The sequence below is a fragment of the Cyclopterus lumpus genome, chromosome 12 (assembly GCF_009769545.1).
Source record: "Cyclopterus lumpus isolate fCycLum1 chromosome 12, fCycLum1.pri, whole genome shotgun sequence".
NCBI lineage: Eukaryota > Metazoa > Chordata > Actinopteri > Perciformes > Cyclopteridae > Cyclopterus > Cyclopterus lumpus.
In genome coordinates, this window is record NC_046977.1 from 12894853 (window position 1) to 12913134 (window position 18282).

At 43.1% G+C, this 18282-nt stretch overlaps 3 protein-coding genes across 13 annotated transcripts; 2 read left to right on the forward strand and 1 right to left on the reverse strand.

Annotated features, from left to right (window-relative positions):
- The first annotated feature begins 4639 nt into the window (after positions 1 to 4639).
- LOC117740373 (syntaxin-2-like) lies at positions 4640 to 8458 on the forward strand. Of its 9 annotated transcripts, XM_034546736.1 has the most exons (10): positions 4640 to 4686; positions 4897 to 5023; positions 5440 to 5508; positions 5644 to 5743; positions 6151 to 6225; positions 6693 to 6766; positions 6939 to 7047; positions 7256 to 7329; positions 7481 to 7600; positions 7709 to 8458. In XM_034546736.1, the coding sequence occupies exons 3-10, from the start codon at positions 5455 to 5457 to the stop codon at positions 7913 to 7915; spliced, it is 813 nt and encodes a 270-aa protein (XP_034402627.1). In that variant the 5' UTR covers positions 4640 to 4686; positions 4897 to 5023; positions 5440 to 5454; the 3' UTR covers positions 7916 to 8458. The 9 variants fall into 9 exon arrangements, with proteins under 9 accessions (XP_034402627.1, XP_034402634.1, XP_034402633.1 ...); XM_034546743.1 differs by lacking the exons at positions 4640 to 4686; positions 4897 to 5023 and adding an exon at positions 4703 to 4855; XM_034546742.1 differs by lacking the exons at positions 4640 to 4686; positions 4897 to 5023 and adding an exon at positions 4703 to 4855 and having other exon boundaries at positions 5443 to 5508.
- A 1070-nt stretch (positions 8459 to 9528) lies between these two features.
- pgam2 (phosphoglycerate mutase 2 (muscle)) lies at positions 9529 to 10968 on the reverse strand. The gene is made up of 3 exons (XM_034547091.1): positions 10552 to 10968; positions 10220 to 10400; positions 9529 to 9698 (listed from the first exon to the last, which is right to left on the reverse strand). The coding sequence occupies exons 1-3, from the start codon at positions 10966 to 10968 to the stop codon at positions 9529 to 9531; spliced, it is 768 nt and encodes a 255-aa protein (XP_034402982.1).
- Positions 10969 to 14094: 3126 nt separating this feature from the next.
- On the forward strand, positions 14095 to 16939 carry nefla (neurofilament, light polypeptide a). 3 transcript variants are annotated; one of them, XM_034546984.1, is made up of 5 exons: positions 14095 to 15256; positions 15391 to 15515; positions 15810 to 16222; positions 16328 to 16353; positions 16384 to 16932. In XM_034546984.1, exons 1-5 carry the CDS (start codon positions 14213 to 14215, stop codon positions 16672 to 16674), a joined length of 1899 nt encoding a protein of 632 aa, XP_034402875.1. In that variant the 5' UTR covers positions 14095 to 14212; the 3' UTR covers positions 16675 to 16932. The 3 variants fall into 3 exon arrangements, with proteins under 3 accessions (XP_034402875.1, XP_034402874.1, XP_034402876.1); XM_034546983.1 differs by having other exon boundaries at positions 16328 to 16939; XM_034546985.1 differs by having other exon boundaries at positions 15810 to 16179; positions 16328 to 16514.
- The last annotated feature ends 1343 nt before the right edge of the window (positions 16940 to 18282 follow it).

The window sequence follows — 18282 nt, forward strand, 5'->3', positions numbered from 1 at the left end:
TGCATGCTTTTGATTTGAGGAGAGTATTACCCATAAAGTCCAGTAGAGGGCGGAGCCTGTGTAATTTAGAAGAGTACAGATACATTTCAGTTCCCTGCGAGACATAAATCTAAATAGCATAGGCCTAAAATTCAACTGATATTGATTTTTTTTCCTTTCATTAAAAGAGTTTTAATGATTGAGAAATGCAATGATACGCACTGGAATTGTGCTTATATGCATATATTCTACTACATACGGTGGTATAATATGTTGCACTACTTACAAATTCCAAAAGAGGGTTGAAAATAAAGTTTTAATGTACTGTGCTTTTGCCCTTCATCACTATTGTCTGCAAATTAGTCTATTTGTACGTGTTCTGCATGCAAATGAACACGTATAATATCAATTATTTGACATTATGCAAAATCATTGTGTTATATTGTGACCTCTTTTTTTGTTCAACATCTAAATCCCCCTTATTTCATCAAATTGTGGAGATGCAAAGGCCTTGGATTTATTCAATATTTTCCCTTGGAGTGAATACTCCTTTCATGTTAGCTTCATCCATCTCGTTGAGAACTTCATCTGCCTTTTCTCAGTCTCAGCTTTCCCAGATGGTACAACCACTCTGCCGACTGAACTAATACAGAGTGACACGACCAGAGATTGTCCCTGCAAAGGAGTCCCTCCAAGGCTTGCATTACAATAACATGTTACAACATCTTAAGCTCTGTCCCTGATATCCTGCAGAAGCATATTGTCTTGGATGTAGAGGTTGGAACAAGAATGCTGGCAGTGAGACCTGGCCGGTACATCTGTTTTATAGACTGAACGGACTGTTAATTAGTAATTACCAGCTCATTGTTGCCTGGAGGACTCTGGCCAAAAACAGCAGAATTATCTATGTGGAGCAGTGCAGGTGCCTGTCCAGGGATTGTATAGCCAACCATGTAAAACTCACTTTATTGTATAAAGAGTAAAATAACCTTGTAATATGTGTTGTTGTAAAACATCAGCATTACAAAAAATCTATATAATGTCCATTCCTGACTCAGAATACAAGGAGTAAACTTCCTCCTGCGGTTACTGCAAAATAGACTTTCTCTGCCTGTTGAAATGGTACAACATGTTTGCTGTAAAGTCAATATTAGTTATTCCTCATTAGATGTGGATGTATCAGAAAACCTAACTATAAATAAATTGGATTATGATGATGTGCTGATTCAGGTATCGATTATCACAATATTACTTTAAGGCCAGAGAGAAAAGAGAAAAAGCAATCTCTCTCACTCCAGATTATAATTTTGAAGCTACCTCTAGTGGTGAGAAGAAAGACATGCAACAAACAATGAAAACATACATGTTTCCACGTCTGTCCAAGGTTATTTTCCAGAGTGATGTTGCTCTGACCTCCTTTCAATGGTATATGAAAATGAAAGTTCAAAATGTCCATATATGTTCTAGTAGATGCAAATAGCAAGGCCTGATTTGTGTGGACATCTTAAATTGCGGTCTATATAGTCAAAAGGGGAAAAAAAGGATTCAATCAAATGAATACAATGATATAACCACTACATGTTTGTTTCCAGCCATGTTTAGCTGTTTATTCGAATGTACATCACTTTCTTTGCATCTGGTTTTTGACCAATCTTATATTGTGATGAGAACAAACTAAAGCTTTGGACATGCTTTTAAAGCGAGATTAAATAGTGGCAGTTTGTGAGCAAACATACTGCCACACCTTGATAACTGTAACGATCTGGCCTCAGGAGACACATCGTTCAAGATTTGCACTGTAGCATTCAGTTAAAAACAAGATTGTGGCTTTTGTTTTGAAAAAGAAACTTCCCAGAAATCCCATCATATTTTTCTGTAAAATGTGTGTAGCCAAGGCCTACTTTTGCTCATGGCCCCTGGTAAAATGATGGAAGATAGTATTGTACCGCACATCAAGAAAACAAGAAGCCGTTTAGTACCCACAAGCATTCAATGCATTATTTATGAAAACTAGCACTTTGGTTTGGAAACAGAAGCTTCTCGCTATGTGTGTCACTCATGAGAAAAGGCCAGGCTGGAGGTCTCCGAAGGATCGCTTATTCATTTCTCTGCAGAATCTTCATCTGACTCGACGGATGCTGTGGTCCTTTCAAGTCTGAGCACATTGTTACCTTTGTGAGGAGATAGAGGAAGACTCGGGCGGTTCACAGTGACAGTTTTAAACGGACAATGTGGGAAGTTGAGAAATAGATCCATTAATAGCTGCACATTTCAAAACAGAATTGTGATCATTTAAATATCTTGTATTTCATTCATATCATGTGTTACTTATATATATATATATATATATATATATATATATATATATATATATATATATATATATATCATATTATACATTAGCCTTTATTAAAGGCCATAATAATATTTTATTTGGATAGCCATATATTTATAGATGAAACATTTACAATCGTCAATTATTGTTATCAATGCTTGCTAATTTGCACACCAGAATTAAAGTCATTGTATTGGTTAAACCTCAGCTTTTGCTACACTTGAACATGTTTGACATCTGCAGAGAGTTTTTATGCAATACCACCATCTAGAGTTCGAATCCTCCTTCCCATTTGTTCCCCTCATTTCAATCTGAATTGGTCTTCACTGAATGACAACGCTGAGAAAGGTGATTCTCTCTAGGCCTCCATTTCCAGTCTGTTTTACTCCCTTCTGAGGGCTCACATGGCCGGGATCGGTGAGTCGATGAGGTTCAGCTGCTGTGAACCCTCCTTGTCAGTGTCAGTCTGTCTTCAATACCAGAGGAGCCTTGAGTGGCACTTCATGGCTTCCTGTAATCATTTACCTCCCTCAGCTGAAAATGAGAAACGGTGCTCAAAGCTGCTGATTTCACCAAGAGCAACCAAAACATGACTTACGCACATACAAGGCTTCATTTGGTCCACATGCAGCATCATGTTTGTGTTTATCAAATATTAGTGTATATTACAGTTTTATATATATCTCATATTATACATTAGCCTTTATTAAAGGCCATAATAATATTTTATTTGGATAGCCATATATTTATAGATGAAACATTTACAATCGTCAATTATTGTTATCAATGCTTGCTAATTTGCACACCAGAATTAAAGTCATTGTATTGGCCGCAGGTGTGTCCACCCTGCTGTGATAAAGTGTCTGTCTGTTAACAAGTAAGCATGTAGTGAGCAAAGCTGCTTGCTTTCATTTTTACAGTCGGGATGGATTTTATTTCTAAATGCTTTTAGTGAACTGCAAAGTTTTTAAATTGGGCCAAGAAAAAGTCTGATTCCTTGATCAATTTCTGTCTTAACTGCAGTTACGATCTGTATGAGATTGCAGTTTGTGTCAGCCTCTATGCTTTATAAAAAAAAAAGATATGTATCTACAACAAGCACTACCTCATTACATGTAGCTAACACCATTTGTCACAAGATGCAGGCATCTATGGTGCTATTAAGCTGCACCTGTGCAAACTGTGCAACAGCAGGTTAGTAAGGGCCATTGACTTGGAGGTTTAACACTATGTAAACATGTTGCAATAGGCCTATGGCTGGCAGATGTCCTGCAGCTTGGTTTGGCACTGGCGAATGCTGAACATAACCTAATACAATGTGATGAATAAAGTTGTCAAGAAATATAGTAAAGATAATGGGCCTTTGGGAGAAAGAAAACAGCACGTGACCATCTTGGATTTCCATTTAATTGAATTAAGTATATCTATTTATTTGTCAGGTACAAATACTGAACAACATTCAGCCCAGAGTTAAAGGCTGGAGGACACATTACATCTGTTTGTCAGTTGTTTGAAAGGCACTCATTAATGCTCATCTCAAAGCTGGTGCTCTCTTGATACAGTTTGACTTTTTGCATGCCAAAAAACTCATACTAATTGCATTATGATTGCATTCTTCCTCGTCATGATCGTAAGCCAGCATGGGTAACAGCAGTACCCTGTACACATATGGTACGTAATATTGACGGAAACCAGGAGTATAAGGGAAAATAATAACAGACAAATTACATAAAGCACAAAAAGAAAGAAAGTACTATGTCTGATGCCACTACGGTGTATGAAACATGATAAAGTGCCCTCAGGAGTACCGTTCTAGTGGAGAAGACGTGATGCAGTGCACTAATGGGAGCCCTTAAATGGAGAAATTGGGATGCAGTGCACTAATGGGAGCCCTTAAATGGAAAAATGGGATGCAGTGCACTAATGGGGGCCCTTAAATGGAGAACATGGGATGCAGTGCACTAATGGGACCCCTTAAATGGAGAAAATGGGATGCAGTGCAGTAATGGGACCCCTTAAATGGAGGAAATGGGATGCAGTGCACTAATGGGACCCCTTAAATGGCGAACATGGGATGATGTGCACTAATGGGAGCCCTTAAATGGAGAAAACGCGATGCAGTGGATTGTAGGCCTACAGCCTAAAAGGTTCCTGCATGTGGTGGCCCCACCACACTAGTTTAGCCATTTTCCGCACAGGACGAAGCCAAGTCTATCAACTTCCCATAAACTGTCGCTAAACACTTGCTGTAACTAGTGTAAAAGCTGCATGTGGGGGCCCCAACACATGCAGCTCATGCCCTTTTCCCGTTTCGCCCCTTCCCTTCAGACAGCCTGAGTCCGCCACTGAGGTAGGCGTAACGTCGCCCTGAGGTGAGCTACACTACATTCACGTGTGCAGTCTACTTTCAAACACAGCAACGCCTCAACGGCTTCACATCTAATCCAGCGAAGAGGGGTTTCAGTTGTCGCGCTGGCTCCGGGCAGCTTTAGCTTGAACACAGCGGCGGTGGATACGGTTCTTTGTTTGCTCGTGTTGACGGTAACGCGCATGCGTGCTCGCACTCTTCCTTGATTTCACAGGTGCGCTCGGCAGCTCGGGAGGACGCGCTGCAGGTAGAGGTCCAGCCTCCGCCGCCGCCTTACCGGGAATAACGTTACCGAAAGTCAAACAAATACCCAGAACGTCTTTCTTTACTCTGTAGTAAAGGTAATGCGAGGCGCGTGGCAGCTTTTACACTATTTACAGCAAGTGTTTAGCGACAGTTTATGGGAAGTTGATAGACTTGGCTTCGTCCTGTGCGGAAAATGGCTAAACTAGTGTTGGTAATGAAAGCAGCGTTAAAGAGGATTTTTACTGAAGTAACGTTAGTCTATAGAAATGTAAAAGGTGCCAACAACGTCCACATGGCTCTACCTATTTCTATTTCTCTCTCTCTCTCTCTCTCTCTCTCTCTCTCTCTCTCTCTCTCTCTCTATATATATATATATATATATATATATATATATATATATATATATATATATATCTGTCCGTCTATCTCTCTCTCTCTCTATCTGGAGCAACAGGTTTCTTTGTTCATATTGAAGTAACGTTCGCGCAATGAATGCCCTCTTCTTGAACAGCAGCAGCACGATGATATGACAGATGCTACAGCAGGGAGCACGGTTGACATGGAGGACTTCTTCAAAACGGTAAACTACACACACGTTTTGTCTGTTTAGTTGTCCCTTCATATCCAGTAGCCTAATGTGTGTGTGTGTGTGTGTGTGTGTGTGTGTGTGTGTGTGTGTGTGTGTGTGTGTGTGTGTGTGTGTGTGTGTTTGCAGGTGGGGGAGGTGAGAAGCCTTATTGAAAACCTCTCCTGCCAAGCAGATAAGGTGGAGGGACGACAGGGGGCTCACCTTTCCACTCCAAACCTAGACAAGAGTAAGGACAGCGCGTCGTCATGGTGCTGATGCTCTTCCTCCAGGGCACACAGCATTGAAAAGACAAACAGAGCAATACTCACAAAAAGGCAGCCTTTGACAAACACACCTGAGCCTGTGTGTGTGTGTGTGTGTGTGTGTGTGTATGGAAAACAATATTGATGGCATGGAAAAAGACAAGTAAAAACATGTCTGCAGGTGCTTCAGTCACTCACTATACTGCATGTTATTGGGTACATGTTTTTTGTTGTTGGTTTTATTATCTAATTTCTACCTAAATGAGGTGCATCTTTTTGTGGTAAACCTATTAATGTGATGATGATGACAATGCTGACATCATCAGAATGAAGTTAGAGGATGAAATGAAGCGCATACCTTCTTAATGGAGTAAACGTATGCTGTTTTTAGGACAGAGAGACGACCTGAAGCTGCTGAACGACGAGACCAAGAACAACGCCAACCTGGTCCGAGCCAAGTTAAAATGTAAGGGGAGTGTGCTTTTGTACAGTAGATATTGGTTTGTCCCGTGTCGTATTATGACATAATGCAACTAGAGCTGTTTTTTAACATGCAAAGTTATCATGGTGCGTGGCTGTGGAGGCTATCGTTGGTGTTTGAGACAATGAGGAAGAAGTGTATCGCAAAATAATCACTCTTCCGCAAATTCTGGAACTGCATTGTTCACAACTTGGCATTTGACTTGCAAATGGTTATACTATACTAGAAAAGGAAGGCTACTATACTCCACTCTACTGGTCACAAGTAAGCACACCATCCAGCTCGGATAAACAAAACCCCGGTTGTGGGAAGATACAGAAGCTTTCTAACAGCCTGTATCAGACAATCTGTCCTCCAGCCAACATGTTTTCTACAACTGTATGGTTGAGTTTATATTTTAGTTTTGCATTGGTGCTGTGCTTGTTTTTCATATTTGATCTGTGTACTTTCAGCAATGCAGGAGAACTTTCCTGTGGAGGAGAACGGTGAACAAGCCTCAGTAATTCAGCGTATTCAGAAGAACCAGGTCTGGCAGCACTTCTATTCCCTGTGACAAGCTAGGTGCTTAAAGATGGTCAACTCTTGAGTTCATTACACAGAAGCCTCCATCTTTAGGCACCTGACAAAAAAGCCCCATGTGTTAACGGTCTGTGTGCAAGATTTCTATTTAAATTAATCAATAATCTGCCTTTCACCAGCACTCCCACCTGACTCGGTGCTTTGCTGAAGTCATGAGGGGCTACCATAAGGCGCAGATCTCCTTCAGAGAGAAATGCAAAGCACAGATCCAGAGACAGCTGGAGATTGGTAAGTTGCCAAGCAACAAATGACACTAGAACATGAGCACTTGGCCTAAAAGAACAAACGCTTCGTGTTGGCTCACAAAACAAAACTGGAGAGTGATTGTGATTCATTTGAGATTTGAGCATCCACGTTTGTGTTAAGCATGTTAAACTAACCTGCACCACCGCCGAAAAACTCACCCTTTAACTCATCAGCTTCGTCACTATTTCAGTGGATAAAGTGACAACAGATGAAGACTTGGAGGAGATGCTGCACCGGGACGATCTCGCCATCTTCATATGTGACGTCAGTGGAATTTCCTTCAATTCTGGCCGACAAATGTCATTGCAGTAGTTGGCTACTGGCGCTTTATGTAGTTGTTCGATCACGTAGATATGCAGTTGTAATGTGAAGCTAACCAGATGACGATTATCAAAACAACTGTTGTACTTTACAGATCAACTCTGACGCTCTGAGCGAGATTGAGTCTCGTCATCAGGACATAATTTGCCTCGAGTCCAGCATCAAAGAGCTGCACGAGATATTTGCCGACACTGCCGTGCTGTTGGAGGTTCAGGTAAAATGGCTGCCTTACTTGGAAATATTCACGACTAATATAAAGGGATGTACCGATGTTGAGGAACAGACAACCTGACTGGTGTTAATTCTGCTTTTCTTGTATCAGGGAGACTTGATCAACAATATAGAAAAGAATGTGACGAGTGCTGCAGAGTATGTGGACGTGTCCAAAGCTAAAACCTCTGAAGCAGTCGCATACAAGAAAAACCGACACAAGATAGCATCTCTCCCGAGCTTCTTCAAGTCTTTCAAGAGGAAAACCACTGCTAAAACTGCTCCTGATCAAAACGCCTCTCATTTAAACCTCGATTGAGCTCCCGAACCTGCTGAATTCTGACGGCACCAAACATCCTGATCGACATCAAAGCCGTGCTCGACGGAACACACTTTTCGGTACAGTGCCTGTCTGCCAACTTGAAGGATAACGAGGTCCTTGTTTGATCTGTTGTGATAACAAGTGTCAAATGAAGGTGACGAGACACTGAGACAGTTTCTGAGGCTACCTGCGGACTGTCGAAAGGACAAATTAACTATTTGCAATGGTTACATACTCTAAATCATTTAGTTTTCAACTCATGCCAGAATTGCTCCATTTCTATCATAATACAAAACACACACACTCTAACCCAAGCTATACTTTTAGACACAACATCTTCTGGATTGATTTATTCATTAATTCACTCACTCAAAGTTAATGTTCCCCTTTGTGGCCAGCAGGTGGCGAGACAACATCAGGTAGAACTCTGAACCAGGATGTGTTTTACCAATGTGCCGTTTAATATTCTGAAAGAAATGTCAATTATCTTGCTGTGAGACTATTGCAATCCTAAAATAAAGTGTGGTGAATGCTACAGTATATCATGTGTTACTGGTGCTTTATTGTAATGTGAAGGATGGTAAATTAATGCTGTGGCAAGAATCCATCATAATGTGGAATGTAAAAAAAAATAAGTCCCTCTAACTCATACTCATAGGGTAACAAATGAAGTTCTCCCACTACAAGCCAAAAGAGCTGCTTCCGTTCTCAATAGCATCCAGTATTTATCAGGTCTCAAAGTTGTACAACACTTTCTACAGATATTTCTTTATTCAGTATTTTGATGATGGTGGGAGAATGCCAAAATGTCGAAGCATTTGATTTTTCATTCACCAGTCAGTGATCCTTTGTGTCCTGCAGATGGAGCCATTGTCTTCAGGAAAGAGACCACTATTGAAGCATTATGTATTTCTTATGATCCTCCACTCACTTGTTTAAATTTTACGTATGATGGATAATTGCTCACATTTTCATTTGTCTGTGTGGGTCTCGGTGGGATCTGACTGTAGGGGAGGATAGGCAAAAACTCAGACAAGCTGCATCATGGGAGTCCTGCCAGGATGAACCCATTGACTTGTCTCAATGTGTTTCTCTCTCTCCCCCTCCCCCTCATCCTCTCTACCGCCTGGATAAGATTTCACAGCACCTTTGCTCTTTGCTGAAACTACTAATTTCCAAATGGGGAAACTGAAAAGGATAATAATAGATAAGGATGACAATGTACTTTGAAGAAAGAAACGGGAGAGAGCGACACGATAAGATAAGGAGGGAAATCAAACAGACCCAGGCCTACATAAAAACATGGTTTCTTTATTGGTTGTGCCAGAGTGGTGAGGCATTGCCCACAATTTATAGGGCTGAGTGATTTGTGGCTGCGTAAAATGTGGGGGCCGGGCGGTCTGCTTTGATTGACAGGTCATCTCTCTGTCTGTCATTTAAACAAACAGGACTAATGTGCTAAAAATGGCCCGTCTCCAAAAGAACCTTTCAACGTGTCCCCAGCTGGAATGGACTACAAGGATGGATGAATGCACTGGGGGAAAGGCTGAAGCTCGAAGGGGGAACAGTCTCTTTTTTGTCTGCCTCCTCACGGAGCCTCCAGCGCAGGCTTACTTCTTGGCTTTGCCCTGGGCGGCCACAGCCTCCATGGCCTTCTTTACGGTTTCCTCATCGCCGAGGAAAGCCATGGGCTTGATAGGCTTCAGGTTTGCGTCCAGCTCGTACACAATTGGGATTCCCGTGGGCAGGTTCAGCTCCATGATGGCTGCATCGGACATACCTGGAAAGACAGGTAGACGTGCAGATCAGCAGACGTAACGGAGCGGGAATGTAACTGATACAGTGAAAGGCTGTCTGGGGCCCAGACCGGAAGGACAATAGTCTTGCATAATAAAAGGAATCGGCACTGCAGGTTTTCATTACATCTGATTGTATTTTCAGTCATTCTGATCGCAGAAACTTGACACCTACAGTACCATTCCTATCTGACATTCAGGCCCTCTCTGTTTAACTCCCTTATCCATGTCTGGCCACTCCTTGAAAAAGTACAACCTTTATACATAAAGGTCATGACTGTAATGGGAACCAAGCTCATGACCCTCTGCCCTGTCCCAGAGTCCCTGCATGCTATTTTTATGCTCTGTAATCCACAACTGTGTGTGCTTGCATATACAAGTGTCTGTGATCATTTAGGCCCTTTGGTTCGGTTTTAGAATGTCAGCATTCATCTTAAATATTTTACCACAGAACTTTTTTTGTTTTTGTTTAAAGCTTTGTCCTACTACAAACTGTCGGACTCACCCTCCAAGTGCTTGACGATGCCACGGAGGCTGTTGCCGTGGGCAGCGATAATAACGTTCTTCCCCGACTTGATTTCAGGCGCGATGACGTCATTCCAGAAAGGCAGGGCGCGGGCGATCGTGTCCTTCAGTGACTCGCATGTGGGGAGCTCGCCGGGCTTCAGATTCTTGTAGCGCCGGGACTGGAGGTAGTAACAACAGTGAAAGGTAGTTTACTCCCACAACACTTGACAGAAGTTACATAACTTACTGATGTAGCACTATATGACATTCTTCTGAAGTCATACTAATAGATTGCTGATTAGCCAACACCCTTAGTTTCAGTTGTCTCACCTCACTGATGACTTTGTTGTAAGCGTGGTCCTTTTCCATGGGTGGAGGTGGGGTGTCAAAAGAGCGGCGCCAGATCTTCACCTGCTCCTCGCCGTGCTTTTCAGCCGTCTCGGCCTTGTTGAGGCCGGTGAGGCCTCCGTAGTGACGCTCGTTCAGGCGCCAGGTACGAATCACGGGCAGCCACATCTGGTCCGTGGCCTCCATGATGGTCCACAGGGTCTTCACGGCCCGTTTCAGCACGGAGGTATAGCACACGTCAAACTTGAGGCCTGCATCCTTGATGGCCAGAGCGCCACGCTTGGCCTCCTCCACCCCTTTCTCACTGAGGTCAGCGTCGAACCAGCCGCAGAAGCGGTTCTCTTGGTTCCAGGCGCTCTCACCGTGGCGGACAATAACCAAACGATGGGCGGCAGCCATGTTTACAGTGTGTCTCCTGAGTTTGACTTAAACCAAACAGAGTTCCCTCAGCCCTTCTAACTTGTGCACACACTGTCTGACCAACAGTGAGCCCGAGCCGGCATACCATACCCTTTTTATAGCAGTGCATAGCAGACAGGCCCCCTTCACTTCCCACCTGTGAGAGGCATTCACGCTCTGATGGACATACATGGCCAGCCAATAGAACAACACCTCTGCCGAGCTGCAGGGACATGTGGTGGCTGGGAAGGCCAGAGGTCAGATAGTCAGCCAAAATAGCAACATGACTTTTAAACTGAGATCTGTGGAACAAAAGTGTAAAGAGCAGAGTTGGCTGCAGAGAGGTCCCTCATTCAGAAATGAACAGAGAGAAACTTCAGCTCATTGCATTTCATATATGTTTAGTAAATATAACATTTGTTCACAAGGCGTAACAGGTGGTAGGGGGAAATCCATGAGCAGCATGTTGCCAAAACACACCTGAATTACAAGCTGCATAGTGTGCACTCACGTTCTTACACTACTCTCAACGAATAATAATCATTAGTAATGCAATTGAGGTTCAAATCAAGATCAGGCAAAATATGCAGAAACAGCAAAAAGCCATAAAACGTAGTGTTTTAAAAGTGTTCCAGTTAAAAGGGAAAAGGCTCCTCAAAGATCTTGAACTACATGATTCATCTTTAAGGGCTCGATCTGGTCCAAAGAATCATATCTTAGCAAATGATCATGAAGCCTCTTAATTCTGAAACAGGCAGAGGGATTTATAAAGTGTTCTTACTGTCCATGACCTCTAGGAGTTGCTCTAGTATCAGTTTTACACGCAACATGTCACACTGTGTGGGTTAAGAATTTATCTCAAAGGAGTTCAATTTGAGTAATGCACTGTTGGATGTACATACACAGCTGCTACAACTTATACCGTGGTATGTATATATATATATATATATATATATATATATATATATATATATATATATATATATATATATATATATATATATATATATATATATAAGCATGGGGCTGACTGCTAATCAAGAGATCAAAGTGCTGCCCTGTCTCAACATATTTTAAGTATACTCAATTATTCAAGTTGAGAAATGTCTAGTGTTCCACCCTACTGGAAACATTATACACCACGGGGACAAATTCAGCAGTATCCTTCATGAAAGTGAATGTTAGGAAGCACTTACAGGATAGGAATACGTGGTGCTGATAGAGCTTGGAAACTATAAGCCACAGAGCCAGCGCTGTCAGGCAAAAGTCAATGTCTCCTGCCATGGCCAATCAAATTATGATCCATGTATAGAAAAAGAAATACAATCCTCCAAAAATATGATATTAATGGAGTTCCAGGCGTGACGCCAGACGGCCTGATAAGGAGTTAGGTTATTGTATTGCACAAAGTGGGAACTACCTAGGGTGATGCTGCAGGAAGAACACTGGATGTGGCTTTTTGCCGCTGAGTCACGTTGTGTCTTTGGTGAATGGACGTTAACAAAATGAATATGAAAACACAGTTTTCAATCCGGGAATGTTATGAATGTTTTGCTTCCATTAAACATTTACCGTTCAACCCCTGTGGCAGTATTTGTAATGATGGTGGCTGAGTATCTGTCAGCTTGTTATACATAGCGCCCCTAGTGGCCAAAAGGAGATACATAATTGGGGAGTTTTTCCTGATCCGATGTGAGGTCCTGGGACAGGGATGTCGTATGTGTACACATTGTAAAGCCCTCTGAGGCAAATTTGTAATTTGTGATATTGGGCTATACAAAATAAACTGAATTGAAAATAATGTGCCGCTGAGATGCTGTGACCATGTTCATTCCTGGAGTTACTGGGAGTTTTACAATTATTAATTTGATACGTAGATTAAGGCTGTGCTTTTATGTTAATCGGCTTCACAGTTAGAACAACGACGACCTAGGAATTACACTCGAGGTAAGTTAATTTGTTTGGGAAGAGAAGTTAATGGTCTACTTTCTCTCTTTCATTTCCCCAGGTCCTGTAAGCATCCTGTCTGCCAAGAAGTCGCCCCGGTGCAGATTGTCAGGCTGCTGTTAGGGTGGGAGAGAGTGTACACTGGGGAGTTAGTGTGATCACAACTGTTACGATGACTCAGCCTGCAGCAGAGTCCATGCAGCTCCCACTGAAGTCCCCCACCTCCCACTGCCTCTCTTATGTTAGGCCACAGAGCTGTCTTTAAGTACTGGGGGCCTTTGCTGCATAGGCAAATTACTGTGTTCACACTCTGGAACATGCACACACACACACACACACGCACACACACACACACACACACACACACACACACACACAAAACATTGCTCTTAAACTATCTAAGACTATCATTATTAAATATGTTTTGATTGGTGACTATAATGCTATTTCATTATTTACTTTACATGTCTTGTGACACTGGCACTTTTTTGGTGAACTCAGATAGTATGTGTTGTTAGTTTACCAAAATGTTTTTTACAGAGTTAGAAACTGAGAATATTTGGTCAATATTATTAACATCGTGGGAAAAAAAATGACACAACAAAACTAAACAGTGCACTAAACTAATTAATCTCCCAACAGACAGACAAGCTTATTGAAGAAATATTCTACATTACTCGTACCTTCTGTTTGGGTGGGATTTTATCATTGCAGGTCTTTTGAGGTTGTAGTTCTGCTCTACACCAGAAGGAGAGATGCTGTGTCACGGTTGTTATATCAGGACAGCCCCCTCCCCTCTCTCCTGCAGTGACGATAGCACAACAACTTTAACCATGTGTTTTGTTCTATCTAGAAAATGTAACTCTTAACATAATGCGGTCCACATAAGCACACAGATTTATTTTGAGTAACTTAGCTTTGATAAAAGTCACTTTAATGAAAAAAACAAACATAAGTATGTATCCATGTGACATGTGTCTTTGCGACCTTACTTCCTGTCTTTTCGTTTGTCTATCTTTAACTCACTGACCTCCTATAGCTCGTCCCCACGGATGCTCTCCGTCTCATTTCTTGCCGTTGCAGTGTAATATCGAGCCTGCATTGTCAGTGTTTGGGGAAAGCGCTTGCGTCAGAGCTCACTGTCCTCCTATAAAAGCAAAGGCTGCTGCAGCAGCAAGCAGTCGAGGCTTAAACCTGAGCCTGTTGTACGCCTCCACACATATACACACACACACACACACACACACTTACACACAAATAGGAGAGGGAGAGCAGCCCGTCCTCCTACCACTCAGCCATGAGTAGCATCGGATATGACCCCTTCTACTCCGCCTCGCCATACAGACGCTGGTATGCCGAGGCCCCCCCTCGTGTCGCGGTGACCCGAGGGAGGACCCACTCCGTCTACTCCTCCCATGCTTCCCCGCTGTCCTCCTCCCGTCTGCAGTACTCCTCTCCCGGCCGGGGGTTGCTCTCCTCCTCCTCACAATCCGCTTCCGTGGAGCTGGAGCTCAGCCAGGCCGCTAAGATCAGCTCTGAATTCCGCACCGTGCGCACCCAAGAGCGCGGCCAGCTGCAGGACCTCAACGACCGCTTCGCTGGCTTCATCGAGAGGGTGCGTGAGCTGGAGCAGCAGAGCCGCGCTTTGGAGGCAGAGCTGCTGCTGCTGAGGCAGAGGTACACTGAGCCGTCCCGCCTGAGAGCGCTGTATGAGCAGGAGGCCCGGTCCCTGAGAGCTGCTGTGGATGAGGCCAGGGCAGAACAACAAGCTGTCCTGGGACAGAGAGAGCGGTTGGAGCAAACCCTGAGCACCTTGCAGTGTCGATATGAGGAGGAAGTGCTGGCTCGCGAACAGGCCGAGGGCCGGCTGATGGACACCCGCCGCGAGGCCGACCAGGCGGCTTTAGCTAAGGCTGAGTTGGAGAAGAACGTCGAAACTCTGCTGGAAGAGCTGGCCTTCCTCAAGAGGATTCATGAAAGCGAGGTGGTTGAGCTTCAGGCCCAGGTGCAGATAGGTGTCCAGGTGGCAGTAGAGTCCGAGGCCGCAGCTCCGGACCTCTCTGGCGCTCTCAGGGACATCCGGTCCCAGTACGAAAGGCTGGCGGCGAGAAACATGCAGGCAGCAGAGGAGTGGTTCAAGGGCAAGGTGGGCTCCATGACTGAAACTGTGGCCCAGCACAGTAACGCCGTGAGAAGCTCCAAGGACGAAGCAGGAGAGTACCGACGCCAGCTCCAGGCCCGCCTACTGGAGATTGATGCATGCAGAGGCCTCAATGAATCCCAGGAGAAACAGCTGCACGAGATGGAGGACAAGCAGAACGCTGAGATAGATGCCATGCATGTCAGTAGTGTATTCTATTGCGATGCGTTACTTACTATCCAGATTGTTTCATTTTAGGGGTTATTACTTATTAATGGGTTTTCATTGAACGTTGTATGTCCTATTGTCCTGACTTGAGATTGTCTTCTATGTAGGACACCATTGCAGATTTGGAGAGTGAGCTGAGGGGTACCAAACACGAAATGGCACGCTACCTGAAAGAATACCAGGACCTTCTGAATGTCAAGATGGCTCTGGACATTGAGATTGCTGCATACAGGTGAGAAGCAGTGAGGCTGAGGTGAAAATATATGTTATTTTTATGTAGATAGATCTGCAAAGTGTATGACCTAAATAAATGTATAGTGTATGTAGATGTTTAAGAGTTTAGCGTAGGATAGAAAAAAGTTTTAAAAAGCTGGCAACTTTTTATGTTGGTCAACACATTCTGTAATAAAGCCCAAATCCGAGATTTATTAGAATTAAAGTTCACTTTCCACACTTAATGTCAGACACTCATTGAGTTCCCATGGCCTGCAGTACTCATCACCTTTCTTTTCACCAACCTCCACAGGAAGCTGCTAGAAGGGGAGGAGTCTCGTTTCAGTGGGAGTGTGTCCTCATTGTACAGCCACAGTTTCTCAGCGCCCTCCATCACCCGGCCCTTCCACTCCAGCCTGAGCTCTGGCACCTCCTACATGATGACATCACACCTCCTCAGCTCCAGATTCAGCACCACCGAGTGCCTCATCTCTGCCATCCACGCCCAGCAAGCAGAGGCCAGCCCACCTGGGGAAGAGGAGGCCGCGGAGGAGGAAGAGGAGGAGAAGGAAGAAGAGGGAGGAGAAGAAACAGAGGAGACACAGGAGGAAGAGGAGAAGGAGGATGAAGAGGAAAGAGAAAAGGATGGAGATAAAGAGCAAGAAGATGAAGAAGAGGCAAAGGTAGATGAAGGGGCTAAGGGAGAAGATGAAGAGGCTGAAGAGGGTTAGTACACTGGTTATGTTTATGTTTTGTAATTTCTCAATTAAACTTTAACATTATTAAAATCCGGATGACAACAAATTATACAATTCTTATCTATTGGTGCAGGTGGTGAGGAAGAGCAAAAAGAAGAGGTGACAGAGGCTGCCGAAGATGACGGAGAGAAAGGAGACCAAGGAGACCAAGGAGAAGGAAAGGAGACCGAGGTTAAAGAGGAAGCCCAAGAGGAGGTAAAGACGGAAGGAGGCGATGACAAAGATGAGGATGCAAAAGAAAAGGCAGAGAAGGAAGAGGCAAAAAAAAGTGAAGAGAAAGAAGATAAAGCGGCTGCCAAGAAAGACGACAAAGATCCTTTGAAAACAGATGTCAAAGCTGAAGCCAAAAAAGAGGAAGAGGGAGGAAAAGCAGCCAAGCCGGAGGCTGCAGAAGAAACAAGCACAAAGGGTCAAAAGTAAGCCAGTAGCTTCAGAAAACTCATGACTGTCAATTAGCTCAATAACCAGTAGCAGCATTCTACGCTATCCTCTCAAATATGCTTGTTAACATGGTGCTCAATAAAACAGTCCAATCGTCATTTACAGCAACAAATCAAGGTTAACTGCTTGCCAATATCAAGAGTAGTCCATAAAGGTCTGGTTGCATTAGTGTCATAAGTGTAACTGCTGAGTGCAAAAGGGAGTGTGGGAGATTCTGGTGGTTTAATAAACACCTCTTAACGCCATGTGTGTCATTGATTTTGTGCTAATGTCCTGACGTCACTTTTAACTTCCCAAGCCTCTGTAAACGCAGGTGTTTGTGATCACCTCGCCGCCAGCTGGTTGGTGGAGAAATGGGAGCATGTGTCATTCACTAATTCACTAAGTCACTCAGTCCATTAAAAACACATTATAAACAAATTCAACAGCAAAGCGGATCCCCAAGTAAACTCTCCTAAACTCTTTTAAAGTGACATTCAGACACTTAGTAATGTAAAAAATAAAAATAAAATATGAATTTGTATTATATTATATTATTTTGTCACATAACTTTTAATCTCGGTATTCCTTAATCCTGGAATTGCAGCTCCCATAATGCTTTAGTGGCTATAAACAAGAAGTTTAAAGTTGTAGAGTCTATATGTGTAGGCTGTTATTTGTGCCCCTATGTGTTTACATTTGGGCAAAAATAAAAATTGCGATGTAATTTTACCCATATGGATGCACAGCAAAATAGCACAGCATCACTTTGAAAACGTGGAGATTGTCAGGCGAATTTTGCAGCTACAAGCGTCTCTGACTTCTCCAGGTGTTTGGGGACGTTTATTCGAAATGGAAAATCAATCTTTCGACTTGTGAGTATCACATCTTTAGGTTTGAAACATGACTCAGAGAATGAGGCAATCAGCATTAAGGTTGATTTGAAGTACCTCAATCGCCTCCATGAGCTGCTGGCTATTGGTCAACTATAATAAAACCCTCCATTATTGGATGTATTCCACCCAGGGGTTGTGCTGCTCCAGCATTATGTTGGTCTGATATGACCTGTTGCTTATGAAGGATTAATAAAGCTACTCTTTGCAATTGCTGTGCCTTTACAACTCTTATTTGCTTGTGTTTCATTACATTACAGCATGAGAAAGAAAATCAGCATGAGAAAGAAAATCTTTATTTGAGAAAGAAAATCTTTTTTTTTTATCACTGGAAGTAAACACAGCTCGTTATACCTCTAGAGCAGTGGTGGCTGGCCAATAGAGGGCCACGGGGCCTGGCCCCACCTACCTTGAGCCAAAAAAATAAATATTAATAATATTTCTAAACTATACAAATTGTCAATATTTGTGTTTTGTAAATATGGAATGTAATATTTGTAAAATAGGATATCTGCGCGAAATATATGCTTTTCCTGCACGTCCTCTCCGCGTCTCAGCTGCGCTGGGGCCGAATCGTTTTGGCCCAGAAGAGACGGGTCTAAGAAGCAGTTTAGCCTATTACTGATTAAAGATATAAATGAGTGATAGACAATTTAGCCAATCAGCATCCTAAAATAGATTCAGCTTTGGGCCAAAGTCATCTGGCCCAAAAGCG